Source organism: Nicotiana sylvestris, chromosome 1 (genome assembly GCF_000393655.2).
Source record: "Nicotiana sylvestris chromosome 1, ASM39365v2, whole genome shotgun sequence".
Lineage (NCBI taxonomy): Eukaryota > Viridiplantae > Streptophyta > Magnoliopsida > Solanales > Solanaceae > Nicotiana > Nicotiana sylvestris.
In genome coordinates, this window is record NC_091057.1 from 53794574 (window position 1) to 53816580 (window position 22007).

Consider the following 22007-nt stretch of genomic DNA (forward strand, 5'->3'; position numbering starts at 1 on the left):
GCTCGCAATTTCTGCTCGATATTATTGCTGTTTTCAGGTGGAATTTTGGAGCAAAACATTGTATTCTTCTACTATTATTAAAAGAATTTCGAATTAACAGGTTCTTTTCTTCTCCCTTTACTTAATCTGATTTATTATGAGTTAAATTAATATATGCCATTGGGTTTACTGATTTCTTCTTAGTTGGTTATCTTATTTTGGCTGTTGGTTTCTTCTTCGTTTTCTTCTGTCGATTTTCTACGAGTGTTCAAGTGGATTTTGAATTTGGTTGGATTTGTGGCTGTTGTAGCACTATATGATGAATCTATGCTCCATCTCGTTTGACTGATAAATGTGAATCAAATGGTAGTGTCTAAGATGAGGTTCATTGCATTCATTTGTTTGAATTCTTCCTTTGGCAGCATGGATATCTAATCAATCACATTGTTTCGCACTCTGATTTCTCTGGAATCTAAGCTGCTATTCATGTGTGTCTGTACCAAACGCATCTCTGCATGTTTCAGACTTATCATGATTGTTTAGCTTTAATTAGCCCCCATTTGAGCAGTAAACTGAACTGATACCTGCTGTAGTTTGGACAATTGCTTGAGCTGCTAGGCATGCTGAAAATCTGCCCCGTTTTGCATTGTTTGGGCAGCATACTTGCACGATTTTGAGTGTAAATTCTGCACTTATTGGTCCGCAGTAGCTCTGATTTACTAGGTAGTTTGTGTGTCTAACTGAGTTTTACTGGGCTTTGCGATTGTTGATCAGTCAGAAGAAATCAGCAGGGGTGAGTTTGTCTTTGAAAATGTGATAAGTTCACTGTTAAGTAGAATAGAACATTGAATTGTTTAAAACCAATTTTGAAGGGTTGAAGCCCTGCAGCATGTCATATGACGCTTAACTATACTAAGTACCATTAAGTACTTTTTTTCATTATTTCTCTTTAAGAACTTTCCATAAAAACATCACAACTTGTTTTAATGCTTGCGAGCCGATTCTGAGAGTGATTAGTTGAATCCTTTTGAAGTTGCCTTTACTGACTTCTCCTTGGGTTTTTTCAAACGAGAAGTCTGTTTGAAGTGTTAGGATCATTCTTGACTATGTCTGCTTCAAATCAGATTTTAATGTGTGCTCATTTGAAATGTATGAATCAAGTTTCTAATTAACCTTAAGTGTTTGTTGTTATAGAAAAACCTCTGCCTAGTATCTCTATTTGTGATGTACTCCATCTCTTGATTGATAAAGAGAAGTAAATTGGGCTACTGTTTCTCATTACATTCCATTAGGAAAAAAATGCTTTCATTAAGTTGTGCCCATATGAGAGCAGGGGTTGAGTTTGGGATTGAAACATGCATATATATATTTGAGTTACTTGATGGAAATCCTGTTTGCTTTTGTGTCATAAAGAGCTATATCATGGGTTGCATTGCACAAATTCGTTTGTGATCTATCCTGAACTTACTAGTCGATTTGGTACTGGAGGTGTGATTTGGGGTACTTAAATGTGCTATGTGGAAGTTTTGTTTAGCTGAAGGAAAATTGAGTGTATATGTTAAAGATAGGAATCATACAAAACATTGTTTATTGTTCAGTTATTATGTTCTTGTTGTGGTCGACTATAGGCTCTGCGTGAAAATAATGTGACTAACTTATTTTGAATGTTGGCTGGGCTATGGGAGTTGGGAAAGGTCCAGCGCATTAGCGATCAATTACTTACATGTTAGGCATTGGGCTGGGTCGAAGTGCAAGGAATCTCTTTAGTAAAAGTATCCCATGATCTCGGGCCTTCTCGCTCACAATCGCCAATTCATAAATATCGTAGCTTGCTTGAGGCGCGTCGATAATAAATCATCATAGCTACGGGTACGGTTCCCGTAACGTAGTTGCGATATATAATTTTCAAATCGGGGTGCACATTTCATGTGACCCAGCTTCAATTTCCAATAATGTTAAATAAAAATAAATATGTCGTGAACCGCGGGTGTATTTCATGTAGTGTGGTTTACGATGTGTTTCCAAAAACAAACAAGTGTATGGCAATCATGAATTTTCCTAAAAAATATTAAAAGCGGTTAGAAAGTTAAAAGTGCACATAGGTTTAAAATGTGCAATTAATCAGATAATTGGGCCAATTAATAATAGTTGAGCGACTGTGCTAAAACCACGGAATCCGGAAGTGCCTAATACCTTCTTCCGGGTTAACAGAATTTTTTATTTGGATTTCTGTGTTCGCAGACCATAAATAAGAGTCAAGCTTCCTCGATTCGGGATTTTAAATCGGTGACTTGGGACACCATAAATTATCCCAAGTGGTGACTCTGAATTTGAAATAAATAATCTCGTTTTGATTATTGTCACTTTAATTGAAAAAACTTGCATATACCCTTTCAGAGTATAAAAAAGAGGTGTGACACCTTTCTATCAAAGGTCATATCCTCGGTCAGCTGAAGTTGCGCCATGTCTTGCCTAATCACCTCTCTCCACCTCTTCTTTGGCCTACCTCTATCTCTCCGTAGGCCCTCCAATGTCAACCTCTCACACCTCCTTACCGAAGCGTCTGTGCTTCTCCTCCTTACATGACCATAGCGCTTCTCGCATCTTGTCCCCAACAGGGGCCACACCCACCTTGTCGCGAATAATCTCATTTATGATCCTATCTAATTTGGTGTGGCCGCACATCCATCTCAACATCCTCATCTTTGCTACCTTCATCTTCTGGACATGAGTGATCTTGACTGCCAACACTCAGCTCCATACAACATTGTTGATCTGACCACCACTCTGTAGAACTTACCCTTAAATTTCGGTGGCACCTTCTTGTCACCCAAAATACCAGAAGTGAGTCTCCATTTCATCCATCCCGCCCCAATATGATGGGTGACATCTTGATCAATCTCCCCACCCCCCTGAATAGTAGACCCAAGATACTTAAAATTCCCTGTCCTAGGGATGATCTGTGAGTCCAGCCTCACCTACCCTTTCCCTCCTTGAGTCTCTCCACTGAACTTACATTCCAAGTATTCTGTCTTAGTCCTGCTCAACTTGAAACCTTTAGATTCCAGGGTCTGCCGCCATACCTCTAATTGCGCGTTCGCACCGTCTCGTGTCTCGTCAATCAATACAATATCATCTGTAAATAACATGCATCACGGCACCTGCCCTTGGTTGTGGAGCGTCAGTACATCCATCACCAGAGCAAACAAAAAAGGGCTGAGTGCCGACCCCTGATGCAACCCCATCATAACCGAAAAATGGTCTAAGTCTCCACCCACCATCCCCAGTCGGGTCTTTTCTCCCTCATACATGTCCTTAAGCAACCTAACGTAGGCAACCAGAACACCTCTAGCCTCCAAACATCTCCACAAAACCTCCATCGGAACCTTATCGTACGCCTTTTCTAAGTCGATGAACACTATATGCAAGTCCTTCTTTCTCTCCATATATTGTTCCATCAATCTCCTAACAAGGTGGATGGCTTATGTAGTCGAACGTCCCGGCATAAACCCCAACTGGTTCTCGGAAATAGACACACTCCTCCTCACCGTTGGCTCTACCACTCTCTCCCAAACTTTCATAGTAAGGCTAAGCAACTTAATACACCGATAGTTATTGCAATTTTGGATATCACCCTTGCTCTTGTATACAGGAACCATCGTGCTCCACCTCCACTCTTCGGGCATTTTTTCCGCGAATAATGCATGAAAAGAGAAAGGTAATTAAATTTTTACATCATTATTTATGTACCGGTTATAAAACAACGTCACTCATTCCCATTATTCTTGCATCAGAATGCTCTCTCACCAGTTGTTTAATTAAAGAAAGTGAACTCCATCGCTAGTTTAGTTTGCTATGTCAAGTTTACGAATAATTTCTTTTCATGTAACGGTTTTCAGCTTAAACTATGGTACTATTTTGTTTTTGAAATAATAAAGACTATATACTTATACGTAAATTCGTATATATTACTATAAAAGATTACTTGTGCAGTAATATTCTACTAAGAGTCTTTTATACCGCTAATATAGAATCGTGAATTCGACTTTCTTCCAATTATGAAGCTTATATACATCTATATATAATGTAAAATATCTCGTTTTTGTAATGACTTAGTTTCCCTGGCAATTTCACCTAAAATGTACTCCCGCCGGCTCCACATATTAATCGCTTTCAAGTTGAATCTATTTTTGTTTTAAAAAATGAGAAGTTATTTTAGTGAAATGTTAATTGTAAATGAAATATTTAAACAAAATATAAAGGATAATTTAGATAAATATTTTTTTTAATTAAGACTATTAAAATCTTGTTTAAGAGATGTGCACAGACCTAAAGGGTTGATAATATAGTCGAATGAAATATGATATTTTGGTGTCATTATTAATTTTTTGACCCCAATAAAAAAAAGTCTTGAGAAAATAGCATTCGCCAAAATTTTGGGAAGTGCTCCAATCACCAGAATTATTGATAAGGTGCCACAAAAACAGAACCATGGCCAAAAAATTTCATGTGGTGATGACCATTATTTTAAAAGGCACGGGCGTAAGACGAGGCATTTTACATATGCCTCAGCGAGGCGTTAGCCCCGAGGCACGGGGCTTAAGCCCCATGGGTATTTAATTTTTAATATTTCATAAAATAATATAATTGCAGTAAATATTTACAAATAGGTAAAATTGCATAAAAATTGAAGAAAATTATAAATATGTAAAAAATATATATAGATGTGCTCCATCCCCACAAAAAACTGGTCAAAATAATCCATTGTAAGCTACTTACAAGCACAAGTAACTTGAGTTGAAAAGAATAAAGTTTTCTACATAGAGGAACAAAAAGGGTGACTAACTTGTAATTTAAACTTTGAACTTGCTGCTATGAAGAGAATGGAGTTCTCTTAGTATTTGCAAGAAAAAAATTGCATATTCGTTGCTTTTGTGAGATAGTAACAGACTAGCGGACAAGATAAAGAATTGGAATAAATTAGGGCATCTATTGATAAATAAGGTCTTAACTTTTAATTTTAAATTTTTCAGTTCCTTTTTTAAACTTTTGAGTAATTACAAGCTGACTTTTGAGAATTTGGGTATTACATGAAGGACTCAGTCAACAGATTTTGTTTTAATTTAAAAAAGTTTTTGGGGCTTACGCCTCACTACAAAATGCACCTCAACGCCCGGGTATATACACCGAATTGCTAGGTGTAATGCTTCTTGAGACTTTCGCCTCCCTCCATCACCTCGGGTATTCTTGGTGTACCTGCCCTAGGGCTCGCCCCAAGAACGCCGTTTATAACACTGTGATGACAGGATTTGCATGGCAATGGCCAAAATATTTCATAGCGGTGATCACTATGATTTGTAAAAATATGGCAATCGCCGAAAAATTTCATATGAGAAAATTCTAGCTTCGTGGTTTAAAATTTTGGTAGCGACTTTAAAATTCTAGCAGCAAAGATTTATCAATTTTTTTAATTAGGTCAAAATATAAACGGTGGTTCTAAAAAAAATACATACAACGTGACTTCTTGAATAATATAGACCGAAATGAGTAATGCAAAGTTGGATTTTTTTTTGTTGGCAGAATAGTCTAGGAGACATTTGTACTTGTTCCGATTTGTCATTATGGTTCTTACACACCATAAAATTTCATCCAGACACCTCAACTTAATCAAAACAAGATTTTTAAACACCTCCGGAATCGTGTGATGCTCACTTGCTTGACGTGGATGACAAATCAGCATCCACATCAGATTTTATGCCAAAATAATATTATTTAACAAAATTATAATTTCAGAAAATAAAATTTAAAAAGTAAAAAATTAAAATTAAAATTAAAGAAAATCCCTCCTCCCTTCTTCAAACCTACCCACTCAACCTTCTTAAAAGAATAACCCACTTGTCATGACTCCTCTATCATGAGTACCACCACTTCCTTCACTCCTCTTTTAAAGAAAATTATCTATCCATGAGAAATACATGAACAGAGAATTAAGTCTTTTGAATTTTGACTTATTCCTCTACCCCAATTTGGAAGAGGTATGAAAAAATTTGAAAGCTAAAACCACCGGAAAAATGGAGGAGGCATAGAGAAGGGGAAGCTGACATGATGGAAGAAGAAATACACATCAAGGAGAAAATCTAATGAAAGAAGGGATGAAGAAAAGGGGGAAAAGGGGGATCTAAAGAAGAAGATGAGGAGAATAAGCGGAGTCGGGGGGTCAGAACGAAGGGGGAAGGGACTGAAGAAGAAGAAGGGATGGGGTGGCGCAGAAAGAAGAGGGAGGGATGCGAAGAAGAGGAGGAGAAGAGGGGGGGGTCAGAACGAAGGGGAAGGGACTGAAGAAGAGGGCGGGCAGAACGAAGGGGGATGGATACGAAAAAGAAAGGGTGGGGCAGAACGAAGGGGGAGTCTTCTTTCATACTAGAATAGCTACTAGTATTTTATTTATTTATTTATTTATCTATTAATTTTTATTTTTTTAATAAAGAAAAATCATCAGCTCACGCACCTAATGTGCGTGTAAATCACTTATTTTATCTACTTAAGCCATATCAATGCCACATAAGTTCGGTCAACGGTCAGAAGGGTTTAAAAGGCTTGTTTTGATTAAGTTGAGGTGTCTGGATGAAACTTTATGGTGTGTAGGGATCGGAATGACAAACCGAAACAAGTACAAGTGTCTCCTAGGCTATTCTGCCTTTTTTCCCCTCAATTCAACTTTGGATGTGGGCTTGACCAATAAATAAGCGCGAATTTTGTTGCCTTAATCGGTCAGTTGACAGCTACTTGGGTCAATGGTCCCCAAACTTTGTGTGTTTTTTCCATATCGGACCCATTCTCGATTTAGTAAACTGTCCACTTAAATCAGGGGTGTTCATCGGTCGGTACGGTACGGTACGGTATTTAAATATTTTGGTTTGATATTTTTAATATTCGGTTCTTAAAATGTTATACCACTACCGTACCTAATTAAATTCGGTATGGTTCAATTTTTTTCCTTTCGATCTTAGTTTATTTGGTTCAAAAACTTCGGTTTATTCGATTTGAATATTAACTAGTGCATAGAGCCATAATATTCTTAATTAAAGTACTCAAAAGTACGAATAAGTAAGCGCTTGTTGACAAAAGTTTAGTCCAAAACCAGCAAATATCAAACTAGAGAGAGAAAACTGTACATAAAGGAATAAATTTAATCATTAGAAATGTCTTGTTACATGCTTAGAGTTAATTGATGAACTCAGAGAATAAAGGAAAGTAAAATTTTAGATATTTTATATTTATGTTATAATTAAAATATGTGTATTGTGTAATATAATATATTTCGATACGGTATTGATATTTCGGTATTTCATTTTAAAATACTAAATATCATACCTAATACAATTTATTTTTTAAAACTTAAACCAAATACCACACCGAATACCAAATACCAAAATATTTGATTTCGGTACGGTAATTCGGTATTCACCGGATTATGCATAGCCTTACCTAAATCTAAATGTTCAGTGCGCTGGACTTTATAAAAAAAACATTTTATTTCTATACGTTCTCATTTATATGATATATTATTGAAAGAATTACATATTTAATCACTTGGCACATCAGCCCAACTAAAAATGACCTAGGTTTGAAGTCTTTACCCAGTTTGGCCCAGATTGTATATAATTTGAAAGAAACTTTTCAGTCTTTAGCCCATTATTAAAGACATATTTCTAGGTTTTTTCCTTTTCTTCTTTCTTCTTTCCCAGCATACTCAATCTCTCTTCACTCACCTCTCTCTTTGTTCTCCCTAAAAATTACAAAACTTTTTTGTACACACTCGTGATAATCCTCACATTCTATATCAATTAGATTTCTATTTTTGAGCTTATTGACAAAAGGAGGTTAAGGAACTACAATAAAATTTGGCATATTAGTCCAAAAATTATCAGATCCGGCCTAAAACTATCAGATCTTGCCTAAAAAAGCATCTCCGGCGACCTCGTCTCATATTTTCGTAGTTCTCTTAATTTTTGCTTCATCCTTTGCTATTGGTGAGCCTAGATTTGAATGCCAAATCTCACCAGAAAAATTCAACACCAGCAACCACCGAAAATTATAATGTGGTGATGGACATAAGGTGTTTTCTATTGTAAATTTATATAGGTAGTGTTTATACACACTTATACAATATTGTATAAATATGTATAAGTGTGTATATATGCGTACAACGTTGTATAAATTAGATATATTTTTAATGTATAAGTGTGTATATACATTGTACGCGTATAATAGGCCTCCATAGATATTTGACACTTTCTTCTTTTTTTCTTATTTGTCTTATTTTTCTGATATACATTATTAGAGATTGTATATACAAGTTTATACAAAGTTATACATCATTATACATGTAATGCACATGTACAGTTAAATCTAAAATTAAAATTGTATATGTTCAATCTATGTATAAATCGTAAATCGACTTTTCTTGTTGATTTATTTGCAAAATCATGAACGTGCAATAGTTTTTTCAATTTTTATTTTTTATTTATGCTATTTGGAACTTGGAAAAGAAGAAAATTTAAGGTTTTCAAATTGCACTATATATGAATTTGAATTTTTTGTAGATGGAATAGGAATATATACAAACTTGGGGAAGAAGAATAAAAAATCATCGAATTTTCGTGCTTAAAGATTTGCATAATAAAAAAAGAGATTTTTCCCTTCCTATACCATATATGAAACCTTATTACCAAAAATGTGCATAGTTTCATATTTACCCGCCATGTTTACAATTATTCTACAAAATATATACCATTCATTAAATACCAATTATTAGGAGCTGATTCCTTCCAAATTAGGTGCGTACAAATCTGGAACTACATGTTCTTCCAGATATTCCTATTTAGGCGTGCTACAATTATGGAAGTAAATATTCTTCCAGATATTTTCCACCATTGACAACCATTAAAAAGCTTGAAAGCTTTGAATTCAAATTTTGGTTTTCAAAAATCATTATTTGTTTGGATTGGGTGTTGTTGAAAATAATCGGGAATATGGTTTGGAGTTTATATCTCAATTTTGAGGGGTTTTTGGTGAAGATTAGACTTGATTTTGACTGAATTTCAGATTGAAACTCGAAGAAGAAGAAGACATATTGCAGAAATTGTAGATAAATTGTAGATTATTTGTATTCTGATTGTAGATGCTTTATTTTTTGTTTTCGCAAATAAAAAATGGCTAAAAATCTTCTGAAAAAACGCAATTACGTCAAAAATTACAATTATGCTACAATTGAATGAGAATTGGGATATAAAAATTCAATGTTTCCAGTTTGTAGATATTTTGTAGATAAATTGTAGATTATTTGTATTCTAAGATGCTTTGTTTTCTGTTTTCACAAATCAAAAACGACTAAAACTTCTACAAATCTTCTGCAAAAAACGCAATTATGTCGAAAATCCCAGTTAAATTACAATCGAATGAGAATTAGGATATTAAAATTCAATGTACCAAGTTTATAAATATTTTGTAGATGAATTGTAGATTATTTGTATTCTGATTGTAGATGCTTTGTTTTCTGTTTTCACAAATCAAAAACGACTAAAACTTCTACAAATCTTCTGCAAAAAACAATCTACAATTTATCTACAATTTCTGCAATATGTCTTCTTCTTCTTCTTCTTCTTCTTCTTCTTCTTCTTCTTCTTCTTCTTCTTCTTCTTCTTCTTCTTCTTCTTCTTCTTCTTCTTCTTCTTCTTCTTCGAGTTTCAATCTGAAATTCAGCCAAAACCCTTCAAAATTGAGATATAAACTCCAAAATATATTCCCAATTATTTACAACAACTCCCAATCAAAACGAATAATGATTTTTGAAAACCCAAATTTGAATTTATTCGTATTCAGATCTCTTATCTCCGCAGCATATCTACCCCATGGCCTTCTCCTTAGGCCTAAGTATCTGCAATTGTTTTGTTGTTCCTCTGCATTTTGAGTACTACTTATATTGCTGCCATTCTTTCTTGGTTTTGTGCTCTTGTTATTTAAAGAAGTGGATGATTTGATGATATTCATATTCAAATTCATTAACGTGGGGGGTGGGTTTGGGAGAGAGAAACGTGGGAGGTGGGGATTTGGAGGAGTATACGGTGGCGTTAATTAAGGAGTGATATACGGTACATTAGTTGTACAGTTAAAACACATTATGGTATAGAATTGGTAATTAGGTATACTAAATGTAATTAAATCAAACCTTAAACATTGAGAGTAATATAGTTTCCTATTTATAAAGTTGTAACTGGGTTATTCTGCTGCAATGTATATAGCTGGACTGTATTTTTGTGTAATTCTCCCATTCTTATTCACTTAAAGTCTTTTATTACCCAAAAAAGCTATATTATTTACTTTGGAGAATTCAAGATATTTGGCCAAATCTGTAACTAAAATTATGCGGAAGCTATATTTTATGTAAAAGAAAACCCGAAGCAAAATTAATTTTTAAATTTTTACCATCTACAAAAATTTATATTTACTAAACTATCCCAACATATTGGAAAAAAAAAACTTACGCATTATGGATCTCACATTCACGATCAAAGTATCATAAACATGCCCTTCTCTCTAATTTGTAATTTTAATTTTAGTTAATATGATATTTAGAACTTAATTAAAGCATCTCATAATAAATAATTCAAATTATTTATCCATTTTAAATAAATTTTTCACATTTGTATAAAAGTACTTCGGTGAGGATTGGTCAAACGCCAACGGCTTCTAAATGCTGACAAAAATGTTTCTCAAGTAATTTACAAATTGCTACTATTTAGAAGTATTTTTTTTGAAATTTCATCTAAATAAAAATATTTCTCAAAATAATCAGATTAATTTTACCAAATACTCTTTGTGTTCAATTAAATGGTCTCAACTCTCAAATAGTAATAGACAAGGAGATTATTTATGGTCATATATATAATAATCATAAAAATGGGAAAAAGAAAAAAATAGAAGAGTAGAGTAGTAGCCTTTCATCCCTCACCAACCCTCTACAGTTATCCCCACGATAATCATATAAAGCTAAAGAAAAACCACACATTACATCTACTTCATCCCTTTCTATATATATATATATATATATATATTTTTTTTTTTTTCTTCTTTTCTTTCTCTTTTCTCCACTTGTATATATCGATATACCTCTGTCACTTGACTTTTTCAAGCTGGCTGCTGAGTCCACACTTTCCATTTTTGTGCTCTACAAGTTGGTTGCTAATGGAGTTGGTGAGTCCTTCATTTTTCTTTAACAACTTCCTTTATTTTTGAATTTCCTTTAAAATTGGTCTTTCAAAAAAATGGAAAGAAAAGGGGAATAAAGAATTTGAAATTGGATTACCTTCCTTCAGTCACCTAACTTAGTTAGACTTGTACCAACCCACATTGCCTTTATACTTTTGGCGAGGAAAAAAAAAGAACATTTTTTTATGTTGAAATTCTCTTTTTGAGATTCTTGAATTGTTGGTGTTGAGTTATTTTTTCAGGTAGTGGATTCAGGGGTGAGGAAGATGGAGGGGGAGGCAATGAGGAGGAACCAAACACTAATTTGTGCACCAATCATGGCAGACACAGTGGATCAAATGTTGAATCTAATGCAAAAGGCTAAAATTAGTGGTGCTGATCTTGTGGAAGTTCGATTGGATAGCTTGAAAAGCTTTAATCCTCAATCAGATATCGATACTATTATCAAACAGTCCCCTTTGCCTACCCTTTTCACTTACAGGTTTTAATTCCAAATTTAAGCTCCAAAGTTTGTCTCTTTATTATCTTTTTACACTAGTGAATGTCATATCTGAATTGGGTTGCTAAAGTTTGTTCCTTTGTGTGTGTGCGTGCGTGTGTGTAGTTCTTTTTTGTTTGTGATAGCTGGAAGCTGAATAGTGATGATTAAGATTCTATCTTCTTCTCTTGATTTGCTTGGAAATCCAAAAATAACTAGGAGAATAAGCTTGAGCAATATTAATTTTAAGGATTCAGGACTTCTTACTGCAAGCTGAAACAGAAAAATTGAAAATGAGTGGGGGAGAGATATGTAGCATACAGTAGCAAACTTTTGATTTGATAAGGGAGGTATAGGCTAGTGGAGAAGGTTCTCCACCTCCAAGGCTCCAATCATGAGGTGGAGAGTTTGAGTCACCAAGGGGACAAGGAGGAAAAACCATTCTCGCCCCATTCCGAGGAGAGTTTCTTTTGGGGGGTTTGGGGGGGGGCGGGGGTTTACCGTATCGAGAGAAAAGGACTCTGGAACTGAACAAGAGACTTACCTGATTATGCTCTGATCCTTAATGAAATGGCCTTAAGCATGACCTCTGCTTAGGTTGATAAGATTAGCCAAGTGTAGTCAGCTTTTGGCTGGAAGAAATGCTATAGCTTCAAAATTTTGTATTCATAAAGAAGTGTAATGCATCGGTTTAAAAGAGAAATTGACTGATATGTCGAATCTCCACCGAATCTCTAGCCAATTTTTACAATGAAGTTTTATAACATTCCATCCTCCAGTTTGTTTTGAAGCCTTTTTCTGTTCAAATTCATACTGAAAATGTATATTTTTTATCTGTTGCTATGGAAGGTTACATCCCTATTTGTTAAGATGCAATCTTTGCTCCCAGGGCTTTGGGCTAGTGGTAAGAGCACAATTCATGATGTGCAGGTTAGGTGCATGTCACGGGTTTGAACTCTGCCACAAACAAAAGCCTGGTATTTAAGTGGATAAGGGCTGGGGAGGGGGCTTAGTGTCTACTGAGCTTTGAACCGTGCGCCACGGGCCCTCGAGGATTTCTCGGTTATCCAAGAAAAAAAAAGATGCGATCTCTTTTCTTTCAATTAAAACTTGTCATCAGTTTGAATTGCAACAAATTAGAGCGCAGAACCAGCCCCCACTTGCAAGCTTTGCCTTAAAATTAGGATGAAAAATAATGAAAATACTTTCCCCTGGTTGATCCCTCTTCACTTTTGATTAGTGCACTGTATGTTCTTCAATTTGCAGCTATATTTTTGGTGTGAGGCAGGGGGTAAGTATTAGCAATGTAATATCTGACATATCCTGTAGATACACGCATAAGGAGCACTAAAATCTAGCTTAGACCATCCTAAAGGCAGAGGGGTATGGTTGCTTGCTACTTTATCTAATTTGTCCGTGCACTCGGGAAGACATTAATGGCACTAGGATCTTTTCTATGTAAGTTTTGACCAGTTGACTTTCTCATCACTGGCTTTTCCAGAACACCAATTGCATGAACTCAGAAAGATATTAATTTTTCTTTCTGGCTTAGTATAATTTAAATGAGCCATTTTCTTTATTTTTATTGATATTCTTGTTCGTCAACAACCTGTGCTTCTTCAGTTTTATGATGTATGTTTTCACATGGAAATTTGTGAACCACACTTCAATAACACAAACAGTATAAGCATGTGCTGCTTTTTGGTGTAATCACTATCAAACAGTTTCGACCTTACACTTCTATGTCTTCATGCAAGATATTCTGTGCTTGACTAGCTCTGAGTTCAAACTTATAATAGAATTTTTCGCAGCTGTTGCAAACAAGTGATAACAAATATTTGTTCTTTTACCATAAAGGGCAGTCAAACGCTCTAAGCTCTCGCTATATGTTGGGTCAGGGGAAGGGACATATAATTGCAATTTATTTTTATAATTATAGCTCTACTTCCTGATTTATAGTTCTCCTCTTATTACATTTCAAATAATGTTTCTATTACTTCTAGACATTGAAAAGTGCATTCTAAAATTTTTCTATGTTGCCCACATTTCTAGGCCCACTTGGGAAGGGGGTCAGTATGCTGGTGATGAAGTGAGTCGACTGGATGCACTTCGAGTAGCAATGGAGTTGGGAGCTGATTACATTGATGTTGAGCTAAAGGTATTGATTCTAAAACAAAATGGCCCTTCCCACCTTATCCCAGAAAATAAAATAGAATATAAAATGATGGCCTGTCCCTGGGTAGCTGCTGCTAATTGTCCTCAAATGTGAGTTCAGTTAAAGCAGAAGAATAAGAATGCAAGGCCAATCAATCTGGTTACCTGAGTTCGTATCTCCAGAAACTTGGCTTAAATAGTAGAAAATTTAAAGCATCTTAATTGGTGTGCAGCTTTGTTTGAGACTTTGAATGTCTTTGTTGAAATGTGTGGCCTGTGATGCATCTTGCATGAAGGAACATTGATCAATTTTGCAAATTAAGGATCACTTCCTGTTGGTTATTATATATAAATGTTAAATATATGATATCTAAACCTTTGCTTAGCTTTAAGTTGACATTCTTTGTATTTTTAGTCTTCATTGCTTCTTCCTTTTTGCTTTAACGGACACTTGATCAATAAATAATAATTGCTGCTTTCCTTATGCTTTTTGTTTCTTTTTCTCCCACTCCTTTAGGCTATTGACGAGTTCAATACTGCTCTACATGGAAATAAATCAGCAAAATGCAAAGTTATTGTTTCTTCTCACAACTATGATAATACACCATCATCTGAGGAGCTCGGCAATCTAGTAGCAAGAATACAGGCATCTGGAGCTGACATTGTGAAGTTTGCAACAACTGCACTGGATATCATGGATGTTGCACGTGTATTCCAAATTACTGTACATTCTCAAGTAAGCGGCGTAAGTAGTATAGCAAGTTTTTCAAGCCATAACTTGCTTTCAAATTTGTTTGGTGATAAATCATGGTTTCTCCAGAGCTGGATTTGGTGCGTGATAATAATAGTTTGAATCTAGAAGCTGGCTACCTCTTGTAGATTTGTATTAGGCCATACACACCAATAAGTTAGGTATAGTTGGATAAACTTCTGACCGGGTTTACATTACTAACCTAGATATATGTTAAGGGCAATGAGAGGGACAAAGACATTGAGAATAGATTCCACAATCAACTGTCTTTCTTTCCCTCTCCCTCTCTCTCCCTGAAAAAGGTGGGGGTTTATGAAATGTCTTAATTATCTGATGATTTTTCCCATTGCAAGAAGAACTCAAAGGTAGATAGTGGAATCAATATTGTTGTATGTATCGATGCCTTTGAGACATTTTCTCAAGTGAATGACATCTGATATCACTTGTCAATTAAGGGGCCTTACGGTATGTCAAGTGATGAGGTTGTTTATATGTTGTTGGGCTGAAATAAGGTGATTTGTGGATGATGGGTTATAACATCGTTGGATTCTAGTGAAGGCTGAAGGATTTTATTTGGTGAGACCCAATAGGATGGACCGCTCTAGGGACTTAATATTGTGAGACTGACACTCGCAACCCTGCTATTGAATATAAAAATAATCCCTTCATTTGAAAAGAATTCTATTTAATTTACAAAATATTCCATTAATATATTTTTGGACCACGGAAGTTGGAAGTGGGGTATAAGAGGGGCGGATGACCATCGATTGTCGATGATGGTCCATTTTGCAAATTAGCCAGGCATAAAGGAAAGTTGACATGGAGGAAGGGGTCACTGGATGGGGCGCTAGGGGGTAGGCGTTTGGTGGACGAGAAAGGGTTAAAGGAAACATTTATTCATCGTGTGGAGCCTCTTTTTTTCCGGGGGGGGGGGGCAGTTGGGATGGCAATAAAGCAAAAGGGTAAAAGGATTTATGCATTGTCAGGAGGCTACATTCAAGGGGTTGTTTGTCCTTATGGATTGGACAAGAAGTAATCCTTTAGATAAGCCACGAGGAAAAAAAGTGTACCAAGCAGGGACCAGTAGTCCACCCTCCAGTTTGGTGCAGAAAATTACACGAACCTAGGTTCAAGTATTGTATGCACACTCCAGGAACCTAACCACCCAATAAAGATATAAAGATATCTTTGTATCATTTTTTAAAGTTCCTGGATTTTGAGCCTGGATCTATAAAGATATGGACATGAAAATAGGTTAAAATTGATTGTTAGTATTACACACGTGTAACTCATCATGCACCCAGAGGTGTGGCCTCGTGGCCAATGAAGTGTGTACATACATACCTTAGAGACCAAGGTTCAAATCCCAGCGGTCACCAAAATTCTAGGTTTCTAGCCATTTGTCTTAGCCTTGGTGGACAAAGTTACTCGGTACTTGTGCTGGTGGGAGGTACATACCCGGTGGAATAGTCGAGGTTCGAATAAGTTGGCCCGATCACCACCGTTATTAAAAAGGGAAAAAAATTGTGTAACTCCTCATGAAATGGGTGCAGTCACTGTCCGGCTTCGAGGCTTGGTTTAGCAATTCATAGTGTATGATTTCTTTTTGGTTGCAATCACTGTCCAGCTTCGAGGCTTGGTTTAGAAATTCATAGTGTATGTTTTTCATTTGAATGATATTGTGGTGGCAAGCTAGTCGTCTTTTACCCCCTAATGGATAAAGCGGGATCTAGTTCAGAACTAAATAAGATTGAAAAGCTTAGATTTGAGATAAAAGGTGGACCTCCTTTGTTTTTCCATACTTTGGAATGTAAGAATGAAATCATCATACATTAGTTTCTCCAATTAGTTGACTAGATGCAATAACCTAACGGTTATAATAGCAAAATATAAAACACAGAAAGTAAGTGCAGGAATTAAAGACACCGGAATTTTATACTGGTTCGGATTCAATGTGAATCCTAGTCTAGTCCCCTTGGGTTGCAAGGGATTTCTCTTTAGAAAATACGTTTCTCCGAGTACAATGGAAATGACGTGATAGCTCAATTCCTATAACACTCGTCTCTTTTGATACAATGTGTTGTATTCTCCTTTTTTCTCTGACTTGTTACACAACAGATCTTAGAGAACTACAATGTTTGTTTGCAGTAGAATAAAGAGAGGATTTTTGGTTCGATCAAAGTATATTTGTCTAAGGCTTGATGCTGAGTATAAATACTTTGGTGAAGACCGTTTGCTGACGAGACTTGACAACCCAAGAGATTTGATCCTTGGAAAGAGATTGATTCTTTCCAAGAATAAGATTGCCTGCCGTTGCTCTTCCTTGATGGGAGGAAATTTACAGCTTTCCTTCTACAGTTGCTTCACCTTCGTGCTTCTTAACCCAGGAGCCCTTCACACTCACATATCCCATACTTGCAAAAGCTCTAGAATTGTAAGACTTTGAAACAGTAATGAAGGGATAGTTGGATAGGGAAATTTGATGCGCTTCCAGAATGTGAGTGATGACCATGCCATAGGGTAGACTGGTGGGATCTTCAGCACTTTCAATCATGAAATTAATGACTCAGGAGGATAACTTGATTTTGAGTTTGGTCACAAGGTAGTATACTAAGAAAGTGTCTCTTTGAGAGAAGGTTGAAAAGGAACCAGTGCGGGGAAGCAGAGTAGTTGCTACAATGTGGGCTAGAACTCGAGTTTCGAAACTAACATCATTGGGACCTAACTGGTTGGGAAGGGAGTCAGAGGGATACTCAGCAATACACTGTTTGGCTTGGTCAAAAAAAATTTCAAAATCATCGGGCCAGGTGTTTTTGAAAAGCATAGGAAAACCAGAACATCGACACTGAAAGAGCGAATCAAACAGGGCACAATCAAGAACAATGCGCTTACCTAACACTAAGGATTCCGACCTGTCAGGTTTACTGGAACGGAGATTAGCATAAAACATCTTTACCAGGGGTTCATAGACCTTAGGCGGAGGAATAGAGAGGAACTTAGCCCACCCTTGATGAACAAAGAGGTTTTTGACTTTACAATTGAGGGCTTCCATGTCGTCAAGGTCGACTACCCTTCCATGAACAACGGGCTTGTCCTTCAGAGTAACGAAGAAATCCCTATTTGGAGAATCCCAGAAATTTAGGTCATATTCTAGAGAGCTAGAAAGATCAATCTTGGATTTCTTTGGGGTAGAGGAAACAGGGGGGGTCTTCCATGGGTCGTTTTCCTAGGGCTTTTTCTCCTAAGTTTTGAGAATGATCAGAGAAATCTCCCTGTGAAGAGACGAAACCCTCATAGTGGTCGGACCCTAGGTCTACTTGTTCTGGGGGCATAGAAGGGGTTTTTGCTTTGGAGCGAGTACTTTTTCTGGTGGAAGCAGAGGGATTCCTGGGTTGTTTGGCCATTGAAGGAAAGTGGTTTGATCGGAGCTTTGGAGAAGGGTTTTCTAGATGATAGAGATGAAAGTGACTGAAAGGGGTTCTCCGCCTTAAGAAGAGAAACTTCTGACGGTTGAGTACAGAAAAGGAAAAGGCGTCAGTTGAAGGGACGCGATGATTGGCTTTCCAACTTTGAACGCCGAACTGATGTGAAAGAAGAAAAAAGAGAGGGAAAAACGGAGGCGTAATTAATGCATGAGTAAAGGACAATCATTACACCTGTAAAAGTATCTGCAGTACACATAGGTCCTATAGGTTATTAGTTAAGCAAGTAATACCAAGTAATTTTCTTAAAGCACAAAAGCTATCCTCTAATAATGGCTTAGTAAAAATATCTGCTAACTGATCAGTAGTTCCAACAAAAGATATTACTATGTCTCCCTTAAGAACATGATCTCTAATAAAGTGATGCTTGATGAGATTTTTTGAAAGACAAATAACACTTGAATTATCACAAAAAATTTGTATAGGTTTAAAAGAAAGTTCATAGTCACCCAGTTGATGGGACATCCACAGTAATTGTGCGTAGCATTGTCCAATGGCAATGTATTCAGCTTCAGTAGTAGATAATGCAACTGATGCTTGTTTTTTACTATTCCAGGATATCAATGCCTTTCCAAGTAATTGACATGTACCACTTGTGCTTTTTCTATCTTCCTTATCACCTACAAGGTTATCATCTGAAAAATTTTCTAATTTAAAAGAGTTAGAGCGAGGATACCATAGTCCATGAGATACAATCCCAATGAGATATCGAATGATTCTCTTCACTGCAGTCAGATGAGATTCCTTAGGAGCTGACTGAAACCTGGCACATTTACACACACTAAACATAATATCTGGTCGACTTGCCGTCAGATACAGTAATGATCCAATCATTCCACGATATTTAGTTTCATCAACAGGGATTCCCTGTTCATCTTTGTCTAGATTTGTTGAAGGACTCATTGGTGTGCCAATGGATTTTGCATTGCTCATGCCAAATTTTTGAATAAGTTCCTTTGTGTATTTGGTCTGACATATAAAGGTTCCTTCTTCAGATTGTTGAATTTGGAGTCCAAGGAAGAATGTTAGCTCTCCCATCATGCTCATTTCGAATTCGCTTTGCATAAGATTTGAAAATTCCTTGCACATAAGAGGGTTAGCGCTACCAAATATAATATCATCAACATAAATCTGAATAATGAGATTACATTCTGATGATCTTTTAATAAACAAGGTAGTGTCTACTTTACCTCTTGTGAAGCCATGATCAACAAGAAAAGAACTAAGTCTATCATACCAAACACGTGGAGCTTGCTTCAGTCCATATAGTGCCTTAGTGAGCTTGTATACATGGTAGGGAAACTTTGAATCTACAAACGCAGGCGGTTGTTTCACGTATACTTCTTCCTCAATAAATCTGTTCAAAAAGGCACTTTTGACATCCATCTGAAACAACCTAAATCCTTTAAATGATGCGTATGCCAAAAGAATTCGTATGGATTCCAAGCGAGCTACTGGAGCGAATGTTTCGTCATAGTCGACTCCTTCCTGTTGTGAATATCCCTGGGCAACTAGTCTGGCTTTATTCCTTACGACCTTTCCATCCTCGTTCAATTTGTTTTTGAAGACCCATTTTGTTCCGATTACAGAAATATTTTCAGGCTTGGGTATCAGATTCTACACCTGATTTTTACCGAACTGATCTAACTCTTCCTGCATTGCTTGAACCCAACTTGAATCTTTTAGAGCTTCCTCTATCTTCTTTGGTTCAACCTGAGAGATTAATGCAACATTTGCTTTCTTTTTGAGAGCTCCTCTGGTTTTCATTCCTTCATTTGGATTCCCTATGATGAATTTTTGAGGATATTCAAGCTCGCTTCTCCATTCATTTGGACGCACTACATTAGTAGTCGACTCGATTGGATGATCTGGTACTAATGCTGTATTCTGGGCCAGGCCCGGGCCTAAATGGGCCGGGCTTAACGGGCCTGGGCTTAGCGAGCCTGGGCTCTGGCGGTCCCGGGCCTCACGGTCCCGGACTTCGTGGGCTCAACGGGTGGAACCAGCCCGTGACGGGCCTAGGCCCATATGGTCCTGGGCTAAACGGGTCGGGCTCGTGGACTTAGCGGGCCTAACGGGCTTTTTTATTTCCGGGCTTTTTTTTTTAAATTTTTTTTGTTTAAGGCAATTTCTTGTAAACCATATCATGGCTATATAAAAAATATATATGTAGTATATATGTAGAAATCTAATTATTAAAGTGCTTGATGAAAAAGTAAAATAACAAAACAATAGTAAAACTAAATTGCCATGCATAATAAATTAATAAGAAAGTACAACATGAAGCATAAATACGTCTAATAATTTTAAAATAACACATTGTTGAAAAATCTTAAAGACGAATTTGCGGATAAATACCACCAACACAATACGTTATATACCTCCTTAAAATGCCTGTGGTACACCCTGAACGAAAATTTAAGACTCTTCCACAGTTCTTGCACTCTAATATTTGGCCTTCTTCATTTTCTTCAAGCACTTCATAGTAGTGCGAAACAAATAAGCGCACTCTTTCCGAACGAGACATGATGTAACTTGAAAATTAAGATTGAGACTTGAAGTCTTGAAAATTGGAGATTGAGAGATTGAGAGAAATTTAGATTGAGAAATGAGTATTGAAATGAAGAAGAGGGAGGGGGTATTTATAGTGTTAGAGAAGGTTAGTTTTGTAAATTGAAAAAAACCCCGGCTATTTGTGCAATATGGCAGTTGGTGGTCATTGGGGGTGGGGCCCTCATTTTGAATTTTGAAAAATCTTGTTTTGTAGTATATATAGTATACTAGTATAGTATATATAATATATATATATAGTATACTAGTATAGTATACTATATATAGTATGTTATGTATATATATTTTCAAATATAATTTCTTATAATGTTTTGTAGTATAGATATATATATAGTATGTTATGTTATGTATATATATTACCTTATATATTTTCTTGTAGTATATATTGTATGTTATGTATATATATTATAGCTTATAAATAATTGCAAGTTAAAGACAAAAAAATATTGCAAAAAGATATTCAAGGGCATGTCTTATAATTTTTATTACCAAAAATGACATATCTTTCTTAGTCTTCCTCCCCCAATGGAATGAGCACAACAAGGTACTAATACCACCATTAAAAGGGAAAAAACTAAAAGAAGATATGCCAAAGTACAAGTTACACCATAATCTACATTGTATCTCTAACAAATTTCATAAATCCTTCAAGGTTCGGAGGAGGTTGCGTTGGTGGTGGTGGAAAAGAAGCTTGTTCATCACCACTTCCGGGCGAAGCAGCATCCTCCGCAAGTTCCTCCATTTCTTCATAAGCTTCATCTATCGCCGGTTGTGATTCCGCAATTCCAAAGTTTCTTCTTTCCGAGCGGATCCAATCTCTGAACAGTACAGATTTTTCCAAGCTCTCCCTCATTGACGCTTTATGATCACCTATTTGAAGTCTTGCTTGACTGAAAGCGCTCTCTGATGCAACAGTTGAAGCTTGAATAGATAAAATATCCCGAGCCATCCTTGCAAGAATCGGAAAATGTTTTTCCCTTGCCTTCCACCATTCCAAAAGATCAAAAGTGCCGTCTGGATTCTCCTTTTCAAGTCCCTGCGACAAATAAACTTGAAGCTCATTTAGATGTGAAGTTTCATCATAATTATCACCTTGAGAACTCCTAAACTCCGTCCAAGATTTAAGTGCTTTTAAACCCGCAACTCTTTTAGACGATTGCGAACTAGACGAAGTAGGGGTTGGAACATTTGGCCTAGCATGCTCTAAGGCAAGTTGATAATCATTATAAATTGTTTGAGCATTGATTTTAATTGAGGCTTTTGCATCTGCAAGTGTAGCAAATTCCTCATTTGAAAGATCTAAAGCCTTATAAATATTTGA

The 22007-nt window shown here is 36.3% G+C and overlaps 1 protein-coding gene across 3 annotated transcripts in view; it reads left to right on the forward strand.

Annotated features, from left to right (window-relative positions):
* The window catches only part of LOC104212098 (bifunctional 3-dehydroquinate dehydratase/shikimate dehydrogenase, chloroplastic-like), a 32630-nt gene continuing 10623 nt past the window's right edge, over positions 1–22007 (forward strand). The window contains exons 1-4 of one of the 3 annotated variants that reach the window (XM_070154561.1): positions 1–100; positions 11493–11731; positions 13781–13886; positions 14400–14627. In XM_070154561.1, coding sequence (XP_070010662.1) covers positions 11517–11731; positions 13781–13886; positions 14400–14627 — 549 coding nt within the window. In that variant the 5' untranslated portion in view covers positions 1–100; positions 11493–11516. Of the gene's footprint in view, positions 101–11059; positions 11236–11492; positions 11732–13780; positions 13887–14399; positions 14628–22007 lie in introns of those variants that run through there. The other 2 variants (XM_070154529.1, XM_070154491.1) reach the window with 2 other exon arrangements.